At 30.2% G+C, this 22,910-nt stretch overlaps 2 protein-coding genes across 3 annotated transcripts; one reads left to right on the top strand and one right to left on the bottom strand.

The window, feature by feature from the left end:
- Positions 1-4,303: 4,303 nt before the first annotated feature.
- Positions 4,304-7,661, top strand: LOC114179654 (WAT1-related protein At1g25270-like). Of its 2 annotated transcripts, XM_028066065.2 has the most exons (7): positions 4,305-4,564; positions 4,683-4,745; positions 4,848-4,964; positions 6,254-6,506; positions 6,579-6,737; positions 6,812-6,963; positions 7,191-7,661. In XM_028066065.2, exons 1-7 carry the CDS (start codon positions 4,380-4,382, stop codon positions 7,411-7,413), a joined length of 1,152 nt encoding a protein of 383 aa, XP_027921866.1. In that variant the 5' UTR covers positions 4,305-4,379; the 3' UTR covers positions 7,414-7,661. The 2 variants fall into 2 exon arrangements, with proteins under 2 accessions (XP_027921867.1, XP_027921866.1); XM_028066066.2 differs by lacking the exon at positions 6,579-6,737 and having other exon boundaries at positions 4,304-4,564.
- Positions 7,662-10,928: 3,267 nt separating this feature from the next.
- LOC114175044 (WAT1-related protein At1g25270-like) lies at positions 10,929-15,467 on the bottom strand. The gene is made up of 7 exons (XM_028059799.2): positions 15,286-15,467; positions 15,116-15,178; positions 14,890-15,006; positions 14,567-14,816; positions 11,683-11,841; positions 11,324-11,475; positions 10,929-11,199 (listed from the first exon to the last, which is right to left on the bottom strand). The coding sequence occupies exons 1-7, from the start codon at positions 15,465-15,467 to the stop codon at positions 11,004-11,006; spliced, it is 1,119 nt and encodes a 372-aa protein (XP_027915600.1). The 3' UTR covers positions 10,929-11,003.
- Positions 15,468-22,910: the final 7,443 nt, after the last annotated feature.

Below are 22,910 nucleotides of genomic sequence, written 5' to 3'. Positions count from 1 at the left end.
TAGCAGAACAATAGACAACGCTTTTTAATTACATGCTCTCTATTAGTATCCCAGTACATAACACTCATCTCTACAAGCTCTCTCTTTTGATTTACTAAATTTTTTAAAGAAAAAAAAAATTAAAGATAGATAACGCTTATTAAAAAACATGTTGTCTATGTGAAGCCAATAGATAACACATTTTGTGTTTCTATAGAGAGCGCTTTTTTAATTAAGCGTTCTTTAAAGTGCGTTGTCTATTGATAATTTGGGCGTAGTGAGTGCAAACTTACCAGGGTCCAACATCAACACATGTATGAAACATGATGATTTATTATGTATGACTTAATTATTTGTATTTTGTAATGATTAAATCTTTTATTACAATAGCTTACCCTTCTTCTGTGTTTTGTCTTGTGTTGTTTGTCTTTTTTTTTTGTGATGATCACCTATTCAGTGAGAGTAGATATGGTTGCAGTTTCAGAGACACCCCTGAAGGATAAGAAGTCATCGGTTAACTTAGTGGAGTGTTTCATTGGAAGCTATTGTAAGTGATTAGTCTGCGTGTAGAGCTAGAATTGGTGTTTAGTTGGTTTGTATAAATGTTATATTTTTATAGCCTTATCTTTTGTAAGACTGCATTAATATACTTCATCCTATTTTATTAGTTTTAAAGCTGCTAAAATTGGGATGTTCCAAATCGACTTTAATATCTTGGGAGAACTTTTCTCCTCGTAGAGCATAACCTTGTTTTCCTCCACCACAAATGCTTTCTTTTAACTTATTTAACATGCTCAAAATAGAGATTAGAGGTAAAACAAACATAAAACAACTAAAACACAAAGTAATACAACATACACTAAACTTGAGAATATAACAAGATAAAAGTTAGGTAATATAGTTCATTTATTCATGACAATAAACACACAAAAAAGAGGTAAAAATGGACGTTACCAATGCAAAAGAGATATTCTGCATGACATAATTAAAGGTATGGGCTTGGATCACAAATAGATATCCAAAGACAAATTTTATGTACTCAAATTGGTATATTCCCATAACATGCATAAAATCCTTAGCCTAATAATCAAATGCATAGAAGATAAGGTGATAGAGGAAAAAACCCAGCTTAGTAAGGGTGTGGTGCAAAGTAGTTTGAATGGTAGCAGGTTTCAATGTTGTTGGAAATTGCCTGGGAGATATTGCATTCTTAACAAGGTTGCAAACCTCCCTTTTCTTCTTTGCTTTTAAGCTTTTGTAGGGTTAGAATGATCTAGTCAAGGCAGCTTGAACCTGCAACTTGCACTCAAAATATTTTCTTAGATAAAGGAAGTTACCACAATTGAGGATACTAGGGGTGTGCTGTTGAACCTGCAGTCAGGGAGTATGTCAATTGAGAATCTACTCATCCATGATCAAACAAACAAGTGTAAAAGGTAAGACAAATGGTGAACTATTTCGTTGGTCCATAAGTTACTTGGAGACCAAATAGTAGATGAATATAATAAAGACTTCCATGTCTTATGAATGGTAGACAGATGGGAATTTTAAATTATATGTAATTGTTTCTTGATAACTTATCTTTTTATTTTACAAGAAATGTATGTATATACATTGTAAAAGGGTTTGAGCTTCCCAAAAGCTCTATTAGTAATACATAATCAATATTGCTTATAGAAAAAGAAAAAAAACCTCTTAATTGTTAAACAATGTAACCATATGAAGAGCAATGAACTAAAAATGGTGTTTGTTTAGGATCAAAGTAATGAGTTTGTTTTAGATGAAATTGCAAACTTATAATATTTTGCAACAAAGCGAATCACCCTTTTGAGAGGAATAATAAGTTAGGATGCAAAAGAGAAATTCACTCTCATTTGAGGCTGCATCACATTGCTTGCATCACCAAACACCCATTTGCACCCTTTCACTCTCGGCCACAAACTCACTCTTCTAGAATGGCTCAAACATATGGTTATGGCTTTGTTATGATTCAAGTTTTACTCCAAGTGAAAAGTAATTTCTATATCTGATGTAAAAATTTATCTAACCACTTCAAATAATCTAAAAGTAAAAAACTTGTGGCAGTGGTTTCTTCATTTTAATTGTACACCATTTCTCATATATAATTTCTTTATTTTTCGTTGAGATGATTTTTATTATTTTTCTGTTTGCTATTTTATTCACCTAATCTGTTAACTAATACCACTCAGATGCTTCACAGCTAGCCATGTATACTATTCACACAACACTACATGTGGGCAGAATTTCACATTTCTCTTTCTAGTTTTATATATTATACTATTTGCCAATATATGAATTTACATCATTTTCGAAAATTAATTTAGGACCAAATCAAATATACACCTATTGTTATTTTTATTGCTAACCCATTCACGTTTTTATATATATATATATATATATATATATATATAATAAAACCCCTTTTCAAGCTATTAATTAAGAATGAAACCAATTTGTCTCAATTACTAGACTTTTTTTTCTATTATTTTTTTTAAATATATGTAATTTATAAATTATGGTTTCTTATAGCACATTTATATAAATTAAAATGATATAACATACACTTAAATACAAAAGTTATTTAAATATGTACTAACTTTTATAATTCATTCTTTTTATATATTTAAAATATTTATATCCGTTACCACTAAAACATATATTTTGTAATAAAGTCTACAAAATAATTTATAAATATATTAAAAAGGGCAATAATATAAAATAATTGTAAAATATAAACTTAATATAGATTGACAACACACTTATTTATTATAATTTTGTAGAGCTTATTTGCATAAACATTTTTTTAAACGAAAATTAAAAAAAGAATTATCTTTCAGTTACAATTTACTTAAAAATTAAATTTTATACAAGTTAATATGACTGAGCGTTCATAAATTAGATTATACTTAAACTGATTTTAATCTATTTTTTTTCTTTTTCTAAAAGTATTTACGAATAAATTAGTATATATACTCATATAATTTTGTCAATAATCTTGAATTTTAAACAATTAAGTAATTGAGCTAAGTATTTAGAGAGAAAAAAAAAAAAAGAATTGAGTGTCTTTATTGTTAACTACAAAGTTGTCTTCATAGTCCAAAAGATACCAAAATGGTTTGGACATGGTTACCAAAGTAGTTATTATTATGCAATGCTCCTACTGATTTTTGGCAATAATTTCCATTCTTCTTTTTCTTTTTCTTTTTTCTTTTTCTCCTTTCCTCTACAATCCATGTTCCATCCTGATCAAAGAGAAAAGGCGTGGAGCACGATTAACGGCTAAAATTAGCGCCGCCTTAGGTTTAGGTCAAGTCTTCAAAGCAAGGGTTAGGCCCATTTCTCATATTTATTTTCATATCAAACATTTTTGGACAAATTATTTTACAAGTGTAAATTGTTAATATTTATATTAAAAATTAATTTAATAATAAAAAAACTATTCCATTACAGACTTTTATTTTCAAATTCCTAATATAACTTTTTCGTTAGTCTATTTAAAGTGAAAGTTGATATAGACTTTAATATATTTTCAATCTCTCAAATGTAAATAAATTTCTTATATTTACTTCCAACTTTAAAATGCTTTTAGTTTTGATGTAAAAAGTTTGTTCCAATATTTATTTTTGTTTATGTTATAAATTATTTATATTACAATCTATTTTGAATTTGCATTTCATGTTATCACTTTTTTTTTTTTAAGTTTGTCTTTTAATGATTTTAGGCCGAAAGGTTTGGAGTAAACAAAAGTAAAACGTACTTTTTGTCAAATTACATGGAATATATATATATATATATATATATATATATATATATATATATATATATATATATATATATATATATATATATATATATATATATATATATATATATTCTCTTACTTCCAATTTTAATTGTATCATGAACAATTCTTTATTAATTCTTTTATTCCCAGTGAACAGTATGGTATATTTGTTCATTAAATGGGTGTCAAAAATTTCAAAAATAAATATTACAATAATTAACTGTAAAATTTGACATGTCAAACAGTAATAATGTTAAGTTTAATTACAGAAATTATATTCGTTACCTTTAGATACGCATTTAGTCATTAAATTGGTTCCTGAATATGCTTTTGTTCTGTTAGTACCTGATTAATTGAACTATAAAAAATGCAACTTAATTTAAGCATGACTTCTTTTATTCAGTGACTGGTTATACCATTGATGAAGTAGTTTGACTATTCAGTAATATTGGATAAATACAAGTGTGGTTGATTTTCTACATACATACACATATATAAATGCACTACTTGGGCAAATTAGAACACACATGTCTCCATATTTTTTCTCTATTTTCTTCTTCAATCTCAACCAAACTTGATTTCAGCTTGTGCAAAGATGAAGAACCTAGTACAAGACTTAAAGCCTGTGGTGCTGATGGTATTGGTTCAAATTGCATATTCTTCTGTGAATGTGCTCTATAAGCTCGCCATAAATGATGGAATGAGCATTAGGATTGTCACTGCATATCGTCTTATTTTTGCAGTAGCTTTCACTTTTTCTCTTGCTCTTATTTTCGAAAGGTTCATTCTCAACGCTCATGCTTCTTTTCTTCATTTTAAGCACTTACAACACCACTTCAATTACAAGAACAACATGATTCCATTTTCTTACTTTCTTTTTTTCACATTTTTAAAACAGAAAGAACAGACCAAAGTTGACATGGAGGGTGCTTTTCATGTCATTTTTTAGTGGCCTATTTGGGTATGTATCTATCTATATCTATATGTATGCATGTATGTATATGGTTCATTTAAACTTTATCCATATATTTATTTATGTCTGTCATTGTGAAACAATATATAGTGCAAGTTTATTGCATAATCTGTTCCTGGAGGCCTTGGATTTGGTGTCTGCAACATTCGCTACAGCAATTTATAATCTTGTTCCTGCAGTCACTTTTATTTTGGCTATCTCGTGCAGGTACGTAATCACCAGTTATATCCATTATATGATAGTTTTTTCTTCTATTTCTATTTGAATGTGTTATGAGTATAATAGAAGAATTTATAGACCATATATTTAGGGAGAGAGACAGTGCTATAGCCATCATTACAAAAATTGCAATCAGAATCCATGATGAGTTTAGTGACTTAAATCTGGTTCACTAACTCCAAAAGTGCTGTTACGTGACTTCTTATAATTGATAAACCTTTATTTTTAGTTGCAGTGGAGGACGCACATAACTTGTGTATATAAACTTCTTGAATGTCAACTTCAAAGACACGACGTGATAGTAATTAAAAGTTATTTTATATCTTTATTTAGACCTATACTAACAACCATAAATAAATAACATGTAAATTTATAGGTATAAAATGACAGACCTGTGTCATGCACGCACACACCATGAACTCAATATAAAAATGTTTTTATAAAACTAAAAGCATCTTTAATTAATTAGAGTTAACCTAATCTACTTATTTCATTCTTATTGTAGTCTTTTTCAGTTTTAGTTCTTAACTATATGATAAAACTAAATACTAGTCTTTACACAGTTTTTCCTCTACAAGAAAAAAGCAAATTTATTCACGGTCAAAATTTATTGATATAAATCAAAATTACGTATAAATTACCCACAATAAAAAATTTATTGGTTAAATATTTGTCGATTGATAAATTTAAAAAATAGAAATCTATTACTAATAGATTTACTAAATTTTTTTACCATAATATAATCAAAGTTTAAAGCATAGATTTGGCATCCATTTTCAACATAAATATGTGTTACTAATAATAAATATTACAAATTACAAACAAATTTTATTAACATATTTATAATTGATGGATATTTTTATTGATATAAAAATTCTAATTTATAGATGAACTTTATTAAGGAATCTATTACCAATTAACTATTTAATCGATAAATAAAATTTTAAAATTTATCAATAAAATTCGTGAACAAATTTTAATTTATCAATAATTTTATTTTTGGTCACTAAAATTTTATCGATAATTTAACATTTTATTTTCTAGTGTTTAGAAAGGTTTAGATTTTACCCGGTGAGAAAATACTGAGTATATATGTTAATTAGAGTACTTATGTTTCATGCATATGTGTGTGGGATTGAATTTTACAATAAATTTTCTTTTAAAGGTGATAAATTTGAAGTAAAGAAAATGATAGAGACAAAATAGGTAATTTAATCTAGTATAGAATTAACATCGGTGAGCTTGGTTGGTCGGATTAATTTCTTAAATTTTGGTAGGTTGGAAAAGTTGAATATGAGAAGCACAGCAGGGAAGGCGAAGGTGGTGGGAACGATAATAGGAATTGGAGGGTCAATGTTGCTGACATTTTTCAAAGGGCAAGAAATTGATGTTAAGAGTTTCCACACTGCTCTTCTGCATAAAAATAATCATTCATTAACTCTGCATAATACTGACTCTAGCCATAGATTTCTGGGTGCTTTGTGTGGTTTTGGAAGCTGCTTCAGTTTTGCATTATGGCTCATCATTCAGGTACATATTCGTATTTTTCCATATATATATATTTGAAAATTGTGAGTTTGATTTCATATTTTGTTGAAACAGTCTAAGATAAACAAAGAATACCCAAGTCATCACTCAAGTACTGCGTTGATGTCCTTAATGGCTGCAATACAAGCCACAGCCTTTGCCCTTTATGTTGAAAAAGACTGGAACCAGTGGAAGTTATGTTCCAGTATTAGGATTCTAACTGTGCTTTATACGGTATAATTGCATAACATTTATATGCCACTAGATAAGAACAATGATCACTAATTTTGAATGAAAATGTTTTGTAGGGAATCGTGGCCTCTGGATTAGTGGTTATTGCCATTGCATGGTGTGTAAAAATGAGAGGTCCAATGTTTGTATCTGTTTTCAACCCTCTCATGCTCCTGCTCGTGGCTGTCGCTGATAGCTTGATGTTAGGTGAAAACTTATATGTAGGAAGGTATAATATAAATCAATTAATTAAAAGTAATGATTTTTTTTTTCTTAAAAAAGTCTCTCTTTCTCATGAAAAGCTATTGTTTTTCCCTTGATTCTTTTCACTGATTCACATTCTCCTTTCTTTCGTTCATAGTTTATCCATGGTTGCACTAAAAAGTTTTGCTTTAGAAGTTTTTGTTTTTTGGGTAAGTAGACTAATGACCTGAACTTTTTTGTGCATAATGTTAGTGTGATCGGAGGCGTGCTGATTGTGTGTGGCTTGTACATGTTTCTGTGGGGTAAAAGCAAAGAAGAGAAAAAGGGGAATAAGACAGTGTCGTCAGAAATCACCCAGAAACATGAAGCAACCGAAGTAGTTGTCATGTCCACTACAACAAATAATGAGAATAGTGACTGCATTAGCAGTACCAAACCCAATTGCAAAAGTAACATAGTTGCCAATGTTTCTTGACTATTCAAGGAAAATGGACACAATCACACGACATTGAAAATTACCAGCTAGAACCAAGACATGGTTTCAGGGAAAGTTCCAACTTATAAAGCTCTTCCTTTACTCGTCATGTATACTGACCATAATATATGTGTGTATTTTTCTAAGTCATTGTTCACTTTGAGTGTTTATTGTCACAACTGAAACGTAAAGTTGTCAATTGCCATAAAGTTTTCCACAAATTTAGTGTTTAAAAGCACTTGACATTAGAGTTTCAGTTAACTCACTAATTGATGTAGTTTATATCCGTCTTAATAAGTTTTGCAAATTTTCTCAGATGATCCATCCTTTTAATATATATAATGATGGAACTAAGACAAAAATTCCTGGAGACAAATTATATTTTTTATATATAAATTAATTTTTTTAATTAAAAAAAACTTTTCATTTCCTCTTATCATTTTCTCTCTTCAAAACACACAAATGCAAAAGAATATGACAATAATATATGTAAAAGTGAAATATAAAATAATCAAATGATTTATTAAAAAAACAAAAGTTACTTTTGGTCGGCGTACAACTCTAGGCTCTTTCAATAGAATGAAAACCAATAATTTTTTAGATAAATTTGATCAGTGGCGGATCTTGACCAAAAGTGTCGGAGGGGCCAAAATAATATAATTTTAAGATCATTAGATTCGATGATTAGTATAATGCTTCAAAAAATGACTTCTCTAACTGAACATTGTTTATCATTAATATAATGTTTCAAAACATGTGAAAAGGTAGAATCTATCTTGTTTTAGTCAATAATTTCATTTTCATTACTCTTAAATGATTAATTTATTCTTCCATTCTTTATCAATATACCTTTTTTGTAAATAATACTAAAAAATAATTGATCATAATCTAATAAAAAATTAAGACACGTAACTATTAAAAGAAAAATATATTCATTATTATTAATACATAATACATTATTTTTTTTTCTATATTCATAAAAAAATGAATATACAAAAAGCTCATGAGATAAAAAAAATAATGTGTTCATCATCAAGTAAGACAAGAGACGGGAAATGAAGAGGATAAATGAAAAATATAATGAGTTTATGTCTAACTTTTTTTTCTTTAAAAACAAAAGGATGACATATGAGAGTGATAAATTATTACAATTTGTGAAAAATTAAAAAGACAATGAAAAGGAAAATAAAAATTATGTTAATAACTATTTGGTTTAATTACTTTTTTGATTCATGTTTTCCTTTAAAAATTGGTCCTCAATTTTTTTTTAATCTCAATTTGATCTCGATTTTTGAAAAACTGATGTAATTCAATCTTTTATGATAAATTTCGCTAAATTCTTTGAAACAGGTCAATGATTTGTTCATTAAAATTGAGACTCTTAATATGAATGATTTGCTTTATTGGTGTAATTAACATAATCCTAGTGTCAATTTTTAAATAAAAAGCTGAAACCAAAAGAAAAATTAAATGTGAATATTTTTATTTTTTATTATATTGAATTTTATATTTTATTATATATTTAAATAAAATATTATTTTTATTTTTATTATATTTAATTTTATGTTTTATTATATATTTACATTAAATATTATGTTTAAATAAAAGAAATAAAATTAAAAAATATAATTTTTATTAATTTTTAATATACATTGCCTACAATTTAAAAAAATTTAAAATTTTTATAAATTTATATATATATATATATATATATAACTCAAAAAAAAAATCAAAATTTTGGGGGGCCAGGGCCCTCCTGCCCCCAAATAGATCTGCCCCTGAATTTGATATTGACGGACCTCATTTTAGATAAATCCTTCATATCTCATCATTTTGATTTGGTGCTCATCAATTTTATTTGGTGGGTATTAACAAATTTAAAAGGACACTTATCCAAATAACGTTCTAGAGAATTTTCAAATTCATTTCATGTAACTATAAGAACTTTAGAAGGTTGTTTTTTCTTTTCTTTAATTATTGCATTCTTATGAAGTTTCTCAAGTTTAGTTGACGTAAATGTATTTTTTCAACTTCATCACAAGTCTTTCTCTTGAAAAAAAAAATCAATATTTTTACTTTTTATCATAATTTTTCTAATATAAATTTGTCAGCTCTCTCACCTGTTTACGAAAAGATAAAATTATGAATACCCAATTATAAATCTCAAAATCCAGACTCAATATTTTAAGAAAATTAACAATCTCTAAATGATTAGTTTCCTATGCCTTAAAGTAGATTCCTAATTATACTCTTTCTTTACATAACTTCAAAGTCTAAAAGAACCCTATTTACATAAAGAAGAGTTTGATAAACCATTAGATCATTATTTTATGATCTCTAATAGATAGAGATATGCCATAATGTAGAAAAACCACATACAAGAGAAAAACAATTGCTATAGAAAAAAGGGATAGACAATCAACTTACTCAAAAGAAGAAATTTTTTTCGTCCAAAATGTCCCTTAGCTTCTCAATATTGCCTTAGTGCAATTTGATTTTGAAAATGATGAGAGATTGAGAGTAAAAATTGAAATAGAAAGAATAGATAAGAAAGAGATGAAGGTAGGGAAGAGAAGGAAACCAAATAAAGAAAAATAAAGAATAAAAAAAATAGTGAAAACGTGATTTTCAAATTTAATTTTTTTAAACTAAATTAATAGAAATAATAAAATATATAAATATATTTTTAAAATATATTAAAAATAAATAAATAAAAAGGTTGGAGGAATCATTATTCTCCTCTATCTTTTATATATATATATATATATATATATATATATATATATATATATATATATTATATTATGAATTAATAGTATGAAATTTGGATTAAATATGTTTTTGATTCCTGAATTTTTAGTGAAAATTTGAATTAATCCCTCTTCGAATGTTAGTTAAGAAACGTGTTTGAAATCTTAAATAAACTTACAAAAATTTGGTTAAAAGAGTTAAATTCACACATCTCTAAAATTGAGGGACTAAATTTGACTAAAGTTTCGAAGATGAACTAATTTCAATTTTCACTTAAAGTTAAGAGACAAAAAACATATTTAACCCTATTAGTTTCGCTTCTTGTCTCCTCTCGCTTATCTCTTTTCTTTTCTTTAATTCTTCTACACATTGTTTTGTCGTGCTTCCTCTTTGTTTTATTGCAGTGGGATTTTTTCATCATCAACATTTATGATGGTAGAAGCTTCTAATAACATGCTATTAGAGTCATGATTTAAAGTCTATTTTAGTGAGATTTATTTTTTGTTGGACATATTGTTTCATCTGTTATCGGGCCATCTATTAATGTTTAGTCCTACACACGAAATGTATATATTTCGATATGAGGGAAGTGTGTGAGAAGTCCTACATCAAATAGATTATGGCAAGTATGAATTCCACTATTAGGGTTTTTGACACACTAGATTGAAACTATGGAAAGTATGAATTCTACTATTAGGGTTAGGAGTGCTTGCTTCACTAAAAAACGAAGAAAAGTGAGGTACTGTCCATGCGTTCCTACATCAATTCCTTCCCACAATTATTTTCAATGTCATTCATTCGATGATCCCCATGTCCAAAGATTCATCCAAGAGCCTTTGTTACAGTGTTGCTCTTATACTATTCACCTGCTTATTACTAACATGCTCATTCTTATCGTTGGCAGACACGACAACAACCTCAGTCCTTCTTAATTCTGTCTCCGATGACACCAAATCAGTTGGTGGTTTCATTTCTTTGCTTTTACCCCACAGCACCATGTACAACCCACACACAATTAGCGCTGCGCCAACTACACTGAACATATTTAAAAATAAATAAAAATCAGTCACGCGCACGACAGAAATTAATTAACACCATAATATTCTATTCAAGGAATATTTATTAAGAGAAAAAATGGTGGAAAAGAAAGAGTGCATACGTTCCAAGGTATAGTTTGTTTTGTAACAAGAGGGAAGCAGTAGGAGCCACGATCACAAGGGAAAGGGGGTTGAACACAGATGCATACAAGGGACCTCTCTTCCGTACACACCATGAAGTCACAATATTCCCAAATACAGTCACCACAATTCCCTGCCACAAAATTTTAGTTCCAAAATATAAGAAAATGCTAAATTTCCATTTCATTTTGCAGTTGGTTAATGTAAGAGAAAAAAAAAAGACAGAAAGAGAACGCATGCTAGATAGGGCATGTACTAATATGATGAAAATTGGAAATATGAAGAAAATAAAGTAAAAATGAGTAAATATATAGAAATTGAAAAATGGTTATTAGCGTACCGAATAGAGTGCGGACAAAATCCTAATAGCCGAAGGCAACTTCCATTGATTCCAATCTTTTTCAAAACAAAGGGCAAAGAGTGTGGCTTGTAGTGCCGCCATTGAATTCATTAACGATGTACTTAAGTGGTGGCTTGGATATTCCTTACTCAGCTTAGCCTGTTGTACATAATTAAAATGTAAAACCACAGCAAACATATATATGATATATGCAACATGCCTACTGGTATTAATTAAAACATAAAGTATATATGTAACAAGTGTATGTACTGATCTTACTAGAATGAGAAGAAAATGAGTAAGAAAAGAAAAGTTATGGGTATAAAAGTTTTCTAAATTTTTCTACTCAAACAATGCTAACTTCTTGAAGGACAACCAAGCGGAATTACAGAGTGTGCTACGGGTTTTATATATATATATATATAAAGATGTCAATTTGGCACGGTACACATGGTTTGACATTAGTTGTGACAAAAAGTGGTCACAAGAATAAAAAGCCTCCTATTACAAAGGTTGACTGCACAAAAAATCTACAAAAGTCTCGTGGCCAAGTCCAGACCATTGACTTTCCTTTTTTACATGAAAATATATTATTTTTTTAAAATATATTATTAAACTTTCGATTTAGGTTAGTTTGTCTCGATTATAGGCATGTGCTAGTCTCGATCTTTGCCATAGGCTAGCCCGTTACGACTTTCGACCCAGTTTCAGTCGTTCGCCTAGGCTGGTCCATCTCGACACTAAGTTTAGACCAACCTATCTCAGCTTGGGTCAGCCTGTATCAATTGTTGGCTCGAGCTTTCCCATCTCAGTTGTCGGCTTAGGCTGGCCTATCTCGGTTGTCAGTTCAGGCCGAACCAAAGCCGACCTTAGTTTATATTGGTCATTGGTTGGGGCAAACCGAGTCTGAGTCATCTCTTACTTCGACTTGGACTGACCCGTCTCGACCTACAACCTATTATAGTCCGTTTCGGCCTCTAACCGATTACGACTTGTCTCGGCCTTCAACCCGAGTCAGTTCGTCTCAGATTTCATCCCGAGTTGGACTGTCTCGACCTCTGACCTAGGATGGCATGTCTAGTCCTCTCGCCTGGACTGATTGGTTTCGAGCTCCGACCCGACTACCTTGTCTCGAACTTCAGCCCGTCTTAATTGTCGATCTAGGTCGGTGCATCTAAAACATTGGTTTGGGTCAATGCCTTCCGGCCTTCGGCCCGACTCGTCCCAACCGTTGACCTTGGTCGGCCCGGTTCTTCTTGGCTATCATGTCGAACCAACCCGTCCCAACCAGGCTGACCAGTCTCGATTTTCAGTCCGTGCCAGTCCGAGACAACTTCGCTCGATCTTTGACTCAGGCTTAAAATGTTATTATTAGGAGTTAATTAAAGTATTTTAATGGGGCCAAACCCACCTTAGCCCTGATCCTAACCCACTTGAGAGGGGACTTTGGGGGCCATGCCGTTTTTTGGCACCCTTAGTTAAGGGCCTCTTAAAAGAGGGCTTGAAGAAGGGTAGGTCTAGGCTAGCCCATAGGCCGTTAGTCAAATTAACACCTCTAGTTATATGGTAGTTTCCTTAGGTTTTTCTTGGATTAAATTTAACACCGATGAAACTAATAAAGGCAGTCCATGTATGTTATGTTATGAAGGTATTTTTTGGGAAAGTAGGAGAAATATTTTGGGAGTTTCTATACATTTTTGGGAGTTCATAATGCATTTTTCTTAGTTTATGGGAGTTATTCATGTCATTGAGTATGCTAGAAATGTTGGATTTAGAAGACTTTGGTTAGAATGTGATTCAATTTTGCTTGTCAAGCTTTATCCGATCTAAAGATTGTATACCATGGTTTATATAATGGTCATTGGAGAAAATGTGTAAAGTTTTGAAGTGGTAATTGATTTTAGGGTGTCACATATTTTTCGAGAAGGTAATGGTTGTGTAGATTATTTGGTGAGTTTATGTCGCATATTTTAATAGATTATTTGCATAAGAATGTTAATAACTTCATTTTTATTTACTTAAATTAGTAGGAATAATAATTTTTATACATTCATTTCTTAAAATAAGTAATATTCACAATTTTAAAATTTATAAATTTTACGTATAAGCCTATTAAAAATAGAAATAACTTTGAACTGAATAAAACAAGAAAGTAGAAATGTCAAAACGGGTAACCCGGACCGACCTAGCTCAATCCACACGGGTTGATCATTTAGTGAGCCAACCCAACCCGGCTCACTTATTAGCGAATCAAAAATATTCGAATCCAGCCCGACCAACCACAGGTTGGTGGGTTAAACGGGTTGACTCACGGACTCACTTAATTAAAAAAATACAATTTTTAAAATTTTTTTTAGTTAAAAATAAATTATAATTCTAATTAAAATCTATTAAACTTCAATACAATCCAAATACAAACCAAAATCAAAAAAATATGTGTTGGTTAAAAAAAAACAATCTAACTTGACCCAAAGGCAAAACCCAACTTAACAAAAAAATACTTATGTAACCCTTTATTTGCAGGTTGGCTCACCAACCCGGCTCATCACGAGTTCAATCCAAGTGAGCTGGGTTCTAGGTGAATCGGGTCAAAAATCAATCCGTATTGAAATTTGTAAAAAAAATTTAACCCAACCCAACCCAATTTGTATTGAAACTTGGCAAGTCAGGTTGGCTCGCAGATTCCAATCTATTTTGACAGCTCTACAAGAAAGAAACGCAGATAAAAAAATTATTTTTAAATGAACTGCAGGTTACTAAACGAGCTACTCTTAGATGAATTAGATGAAAAAAAACATGAATGAATAAATTGGTTAAAAAAGGTACAACTTGTGCGGCTGGGCTTTAGAAAATTAAATCTATAAAAGCAAAAGGAAAGTTATACCTGAATGATGAGCCATGCTGAAAAACTGAAACAACATCCAATACCACTTAGAACACCTATCCACTCTTTTCCATCTGATGCTCTTATCTGGCTAATGTGGTTTTTATGCATAAGATTAATGTCAATATTCTTCCAAATATTTATTTCTACCCCTTTCAAGAATGACAGCACCATCGACCCGCTAACTGCAATTATCGTTCCCATCATCTTAGCTTTCCCTGCTGCGCTTTGCAAATTTAACTCTTCGAAGCTACAAAAAAAATTAGTAATCACCACAATATTTCTGAATTCTCTTCCCACAAAAGTGGTGAAAAGTGACCTACCCACACAGGAAGGAGAGGATGAAAGTGACAATAGGAACCATGTTGAATACAGCGTTAGCATATGTTGCTGATACGAACGCTATCGCGGTGTTAAAAAGATTTTGGAATAAACTCCCACTGTTCATTTATATCATCAACAAACATTATTTGAAGTAAATTTGTTGTACAAATTAATTTAATAATAAGACCAAATAGGGGAAGACTGAATAGTTTGCATCAACCCTACCCAAATAATCCGCAAAGAAATGTCATCACGAGCACCCTCCATCTCAACTTTGGTCTGTTATTTCTGCATTGATTATCAAAATCAAAGAAAAAAAAAACCATTATCCAAAAGATGCATAAACTATGATGTGAAGATTATGAAATAAAATAAGGTGTGGTGTGTGAATTCACCTCTCGAAAATAAGAGCAAGAAATAAAGTGATAGCAGCTCCGAAAATGAGACGGTAGGCACTGAATACTCTAACGCTCATTCCATCACTTATGGCGAAGCTAACAATCACAATATTTCCAGCATATGCAACCTGCACCAGCACCATCAGCAATGGAGGTTTCAACTCTTGCACACGGTTCATTGTATTGCATTTTTTTTTAAGTTGGTTTCTTTGACGAAGGTAGCAAAGAAAATGGAAAAGATAGGGAAATGTGTGTGGAGGTTCTATATATACTCGCGGATCTTGACCAACATTTTTTGGGAAGGCAAAATATTATACTTAACATTTTTGTCACTAATTCAGTGAAAATTAATACATAATTTAGTATAACTATAACTATAAAGAAATTATACATATCTAAATAATTGTCATTCGTTTTTTCATATTCTTGAACTTATATAATAATTGAATCATAATTAAAATTTTCAAATATATTTTTTTTCAATGTAAATAACCAAAATATTCATTTTCCATTTTACTAATGTACACATATTGATTCAAAAGTCATCACAAGCTTTTATTTCATCATTGTTATGCTTATGCCACTAGAGCAGGAAGGGCTTTTGGCAGCGGTTATTTTTATCATTTTGCCCCAGTTCTGGAACCGAGGCATATTAGGACGAGGCCAAAAAGGTTAGCATAAATGCAAACAAAAAGCAACCATCTGCAGCAAATCACAAACCCTAAATCGCGTATCCTCCCCCAAATCGTGAAACCACCTTCATCACAACGACAAGTTTCTTCATGCTGCCGCCACCTACACGTCTCGCCACCATCAACGACAAATCTCCATCCACGCACAACACCAGTCTGCCATGCACCTGCAACACAACGAATTGACGCCCACTTCGCGAGCCCCAAATCGCACTTCGCTAAGCAGAACACGAATGAGCCAAACGTCAAGTAGTCACGAGTTGTTGGAGCGCAACAACAACAATGGAGGTGGGTGGCTGGAAGAAGAAGAAAAAAAATGATTCGCGATTTTTGAACCCTAACGAACCTTTTGGTCTCAATTTAGTTTTTAACCGAGGCATAAAACAGTTTTTGGCACCGGTTCAATTCCACTCGAGGCAGAAAACAATTTTTGGCCTCAGTTTAATTTTTAAGCGAGGTAGAAAACAGTTTTTGGCACTGGTTCAATTTCAACCGAGGCCAAATATCACTGTTGTAGTGGCAATTTTGAAATATTAGCCAACTTTTAGGCTTCGAGTCTTCAAAACCAAAGCATATTAGACCTTTTGGCACTGGTTTTCTGAGAACTGAAGCAGAAAGGCGTTTTCTGCCTTGGGTATATATTGAACAGAAGCATAAAAGTTGGAAAAAATTGCAAAAGTGCCACCACATCATTTTATGCTTCGATTAAGTGATAACCGAGGCCTATAACACGAGTTAAAATAGCAAAACTGCATTATTGTGCGATAAGCAACCTTATCGTCTTGTTTTCATCTTCCCTTCTTTTTTATCAATTTCAAAAAATGAGTTTATTCTTTTGTTTTTTTATCAATATACCTATCTACTAAACAAGTTTAAGACTAAAAATAATTTATCATAATCTAATAAAAAATTGAGAGACATGATTACTAAAAAAAATTATGATAATGAAGTCACAATTAAAAACCCTCTATAAAAAATTACATAATACATTACTTGCTCTATTATATTCATAAAAATGAATATACAAAAAGGTAATTAGATAAAAAAAAACATGGTTAAATATTAAACAAGTATTTCATTACCAAATGAGACAAGAGAACATTATTTTTTTTTTTCCTTTAAGAGCAGATAATAAGTTTCTGTTTAATTTTATTTTTCAATAACAAAAGAGATATGAGTACAATACCTGAAAAGCTCAAAAAACAATGAGAAGAAAAAATAAAAATTATTTTAACAATTTTTTTCTTTAAAAAATTTAATTTTATACTGTACTATTTATTAATATTAAATGTTATACTTTATAAAAGAAATAAAAAAAACTAATTTAATTTTCATTAATTTTGGATATACTACTATCTAATTTATATATATATATATATATATATATATATATATATATACATTGCAGCTTCAATGTTATTGCACGGCTCATTATATATGAACATAATCCAATTTGAGTTGCTTTTTGTGAACTATCTTAGAATAATATTTTGGTAAATATATATATATATATATATATATATATATATATATATATATATATATATATATATATATATATATATACATTGCAGCTTCAATGTTATTGCACGGCTCATTATATATGAACATAATCCAATTTGAGTTGCTTTTTGTGAACTATCTTAGAATAATATTTTGGTAAACAGTTCTGGTAAATACTTCCATTAAAGATGTTCTAATTCATATTAAACAATACACCTTTTCCTTCTACTTAAAAAATATAACAATTGACATAGATAATAACTATATTGAATTAAAAATAAATTTTTTGAACTGAATTGAGCTGAGTTGAAAAATAGTTCAAACGAACCGAGTGTTTTTATTTTAAAAAATTAAATTAAATTAAATTGCATTGAATTACAGTATGAATTAAACTAAATTGATATGAATTGACTTTTTTTTTCCAAGTGCATTATTTTTAAACTGGATACTATACAGATTGTCTGAAAAGCCTGTCACAACAAAATATACACAATTTATTCAGAAGTGTTAATCCTGAAACTAACGAATTATAAATATGCTCTTCAGATATTTTCTAATCATATATGTTTATAGAACTAACTATTTTGTAAGGTTATAATGTTAACAAATGATTATCTACAATAAATGAAAATTAAGTTTAAGAACCGGCTCAATGTCAGCGTATTCATTATTAGGAAGTTAATGCAATAAAAGAAGAATAAATGCGAGAGAAAAATGAATGTTAAATATGAGTTGAAAGTGAGGTTAAATTAAGTACAAAAGCAACTCTTAACATAACGATCACCACAATAATAAAAAATAAATAAATAAAAAGGTTGTGTTACTACTAGCATTTGTTAAAATTTGTACAAGCCAAAGAAAACAAAATTATTTATAAAAGAGTAGCGTCAATCAAAATCATATCAAAAGAAAATTAAAATTTTATTTATACAGGTATAGCGTCGATCAAGTCCACATTATGTAATTAAAAATTCATTTTTCATTTATAAAGAATTGCATCGGCTAAGTTCACGCTAAATAATAAAAGAAAATTTATTTTTTATAATGCGTGAATAAAAGAAATAAAAAATAAAATAATATTAATAAAAGAGTGGATCGACCTCATTCTAAGTTAATGCAAATTAAGATAATAATATTAGTGTAGGTTAGGCCGATACTAATTTATATATTATGAATTCGTGTGTGTTAGTGGAAATGAATATCATGAAAGTAGCTCCATGAACCTGAAGTTACTCCATGTTAAACCGCAAAAATGATGATGAACGAGATTGATGGAAGTCGAAGGGACATGATTAGAGGTAGATATGTGTTTGGAGAGTGGATTGAAAAGTGTTTCTTAAGAGAAGTTCGACCAACTCTCAAGGAAAAAGTTTAGGAAGGAAGTTTAGAAGAAAAACTATCCTAGTGAATTTAGAAACAAGAGAGCTGCAAATTTGACAGAGTTTCTCTATATAAATTCCTAGTTGATTTTACATGGTTGAGCACTCTTATTTATAGATTTAGGAGCTGACCAAAGGCTCAACAAAAAAAGAGAGGGAAATTTTGAAAATCAAGATGAGAATTGGCTCTAAAACATGCATGCTACAAGTGTGACCAGCCAATTTGGCAAGTTCATGCTTTCCTTATTGCCACATATGCAAAATGCAAGTTAGGGCTCTCCATGCAAGTGTTCTAGGGTTCCTTGAGACCTATGCTAATCCAAATAAAACCTAATCCGCTTGCCAAGGTCTGGTTACACAAGAACTTATGCTAAAAAGCCAAAATTTCACACTTGTAAAATGTCACCCGATTTAATCGATTTTGTCACTTAGCCAATCGATTAAATTGAGGTTGTCACACTAAAATGGTCAAAATACACATCCCAAGAAATGTAAGCTTTTCTAAAATATAAGGCCTAAAGAAATGACTTATTTACATTACAAAGCCAAGAAAATAACATTGGCCCCTGCCACTAGCCCATGTTGTAGCTCCTTGGATGGGTTTCCATCGTTCCCTCTCTCTTGAAGACTATCTGTCCTCAGATCGGAAAAAGTTTATTAGGACCACAACTTTAATCTTTTTATCTCTTTCGGGATCAAAGATCCATATGCAATAACCATCAAACAAAATTTGAATAAGTTCCATATTAAAAGAAAATTATATAAAAGAAGAAGGCTTTTTGTATTTTCAAAATGATTTCCTTGAAAACTAACAAAGCCCACTTCATAAATTTGTTTTTGTTCACTTTGAGTCATTTGTATCTTGTTAGCCAACAATAACTCAAAGTGTATGTTCTCAAAATCTATCGAAGAGTTTAAAACAATGGGAAGTAGAAATGAAATTAAAAACGCCTTAAGTAAGAGTAAAGGTTGAAATTAAAAAATGACAATCATTAATAAATTGAGAAGAGTTAAAATATTTGAAAACTTCCTATAAAATTTCTTATTCAATTATAATCCAGAGAGTGGGATAATATATAGGAAAGCGTTAAAATCATGAATAATTGATATACATTTATTCAATAATTTGTATATCAAGTGTTATCTTGTATTTATATAATGCATTAAAGGTTATAATAATTTTAATTTTCAAGAATTAATAAATACACCATTATTCAATTTTAAGACATAATTGAAAATTAATTTAAGAAATTATCGAAACCAAACATAATAAGAAAGCAAACTAATTTATAAATATCTAAATTATTTAGTCTTTTGTTTCTTCGTTGCATTATTGAAGTTTTGTCCATTAAAGGTCGTAAACTTGTAGAAACACTCTTCTTAACCTTATTCAACATGAAGGTAAGTTTTTAACACGCGTTGCTATTTAAGAGCAACTCTTAGTTCTTATAAATGATACGTTTAAAACACAAATTGAGAGCTGCCTAATATGTGGTCCATGACAGCACAGACCCTAAAATTGTCATTTTACAAGTACACAGAAAAATACACGCAGTTAATATGCAGAGATGCTAATTTCAGTGTGAAGACAAAAAATCGACAATTATTTTTTCCTTATCGACAATTATAAATTGTTATTATTTTATTTGTGGAAAGAGTTGAATCCCAAACATATCCTACTACCTTCTAACTTTATCGTCAAGTCTAAACATATAATTTATTCATTTTTAAATACGATGGACTAGCATTCACTGCCCTCTCTAATATTTATTTATTAAAATTAGTGGCACTGATATAGAGTGGGCCTGCACGTTCTCTTTTCTAGAATTTTTAAATTAGTAATATAACATGTGCCAGCCAAGCCAACATTTTCGTGAGAATAAAAAAAAAAACCTTTTTGGGTAGCTTTGGTTACTGCTTGAAACCTGATACGTCATCATTTCAAGTTGTCACAGAATTTCAAATCATATTAAATATAATTTATATTTATTAAAAATAGTGTAAATGTGAGTCAAAGTTCTATATTAATAAAATAGACAAAGTTAAACATTATATAAGAGTAAAGACCCATAACATCATTGTCTTAAAATTTTGATAATAAAAGTGATGTCAAATATTTTATATGTCTAAGACCAATGTCATATATATATATATATATATATATATATATATATATATAAATAAATATATATATATATATATATATATATATATATCTAGAATCACAATCTTTCGTTGACTATAACTACATATGAAAAATATATAAATTCAACAATATTCAAATACATGTCACATTTTCAATTACGATTTAAATATAGGTATCCAAATAGAAAATTTCAGATCCAATACACTACCGAGTGATGGGAGCATGAATAAAATTTAATTGACATGTCCCAAAAATTTGGAGTGCAATTCCAAATCCCATTGAAGCAAAGATTTCTATTTATATTAGTTTAACATTGGTTATATTCTGTCAAGTCTAGTTGGGTTTAGTTTTAATTTGGTTTAGTTAGTTTTCTCTACAGCCTTTTATATTCCCATTTTGTAAGCATTCTGCTTTATCAATCTGAATAGAAAGTTCTAGTTTCTGTGATATGGTATTAGTAGAGAATTAAGTATCAGGAGAGAATTAAGTCTCTGTTTTCCCTTTTGGGTTCTCTCTTTTCCGTTCTTTTCCCTTCTTTCCTTTTCTTGTAGTTTCCATGGCTTCTACTGCCGTCTCCATCAATTCTTCCACCACCACCGTCAAAGAACCTCATCAAGATCCCACCCATCCTCTTTTCTTACACCATTTAGATAGTCCCGACCTCCTTCTCACTTCGCAACTCTTAGATCACACAAATTACGTCACCCAGAGTCATGCGATGAGGGTTGCTCTCTCCGTCAAGAACAAACTTCCACTCATCGATGGAACCCTAATCACACCTTTAGACAAGGATCCTTCTTCTGCTGCTGGGTCAAGGGCAAACAACGTCGTTATCTCATGTTTATACAACTCGGTTTCGAAAGCGATTGTGACAAGCATCCTCTTCGCCTCCACCGCTCATGAGATCTTGGAAGATCTCCGAACAAGGTTCCCTTGCAAAAATGGTCTGCGCATTTGTTAACTCCGACGTCAATCTTGTCCCTACAACATGGTTCTGATAGTGTGAGTACCTATTATACCAAGCTCAAATCGATATGGGAAGAGCTTTCTAGATACAAACCCACTTTCAATTGTTCTTGTGGTGGGTTGCACCAACTTCAACAACATGCTGCCTCAGAATATGTCATGAACTTCCTAATGGGTTTGCATGATTCCTTCTCCTAAATTTGTGTTCAAATTCTTCTCTCTGATCATCTACCATTTATCAGTAACATTTTCTCTTTAATTTTGCAAGAAGAATCTCAGTGAGAAATTATTAATACCCAATCATCCTATAATTATGAAAATTTAGCTTTCTCTATTAATTCTTCTAAAAAACCCCTAATTGATAAACAAAAATTTGCTAAGAAATCTCGCCCTAAGTGCACACATTGTGATACCTTGGGACATACTAAAGAAACATGATATAAAACTTTTGGGTACCCCCCAAATTATTTCAAGAATCGATCAAATTCGTTTGTTAATAATGTTGATAGCTCTTTTGAACAAAAATCCACACATAATCCTACATTGACCACTGCTCAATGTCACCAATTAATTCAATACCTCACCACGCAATTAATTGTCACTTCTTCCACTCCTTCCATTCATTCCACTGATGACATTGCTACCAACATTATCGGTAATACCCTAAACTCTATTTTACCTATTAATGCATATCAATGGATTATCGATTCTGGTGCCACATCTCATATTTGTTGTTACAAATCATTGTATGATTCTTATATGACTATGTATAATTCCTATGTTTTACTTCCTAATTCTTTCAAAGTTAAAGTAGAAGGCATTGTCAGTATTAAACTTACTCAGGACATATTTCTTCATAATGTCCTTTACATTCCTTCATTTAGATTCAATCTATTATCTTTTCTTACTTTAATTCAGTAGAATCAATTCCATTTT

Source organism: Vigna unguiculata, chromosome 3 (genome assembly GCF_037176805.1).
Source record: "Vigna unguiculata cultivar grain cowpea cultivar isolate G323 ecotype 2 chromosome 3, ASM3717680v1, whole genome shotgun sequence".
In the NCBI taxonomy this organism is placed as follows: domain Eukaryota; kingdom Viridiplantae; phylum Streptophyta; class Magnoliopsida; order Fabales; family Fabaceae; genus Vigna; species Vigna unguiculata.
The sequence above is the reverse complement of the archived record's forward strand: the minus strand, read 5'-3'. Positions and strand labels throughout refer to the sequence as shown.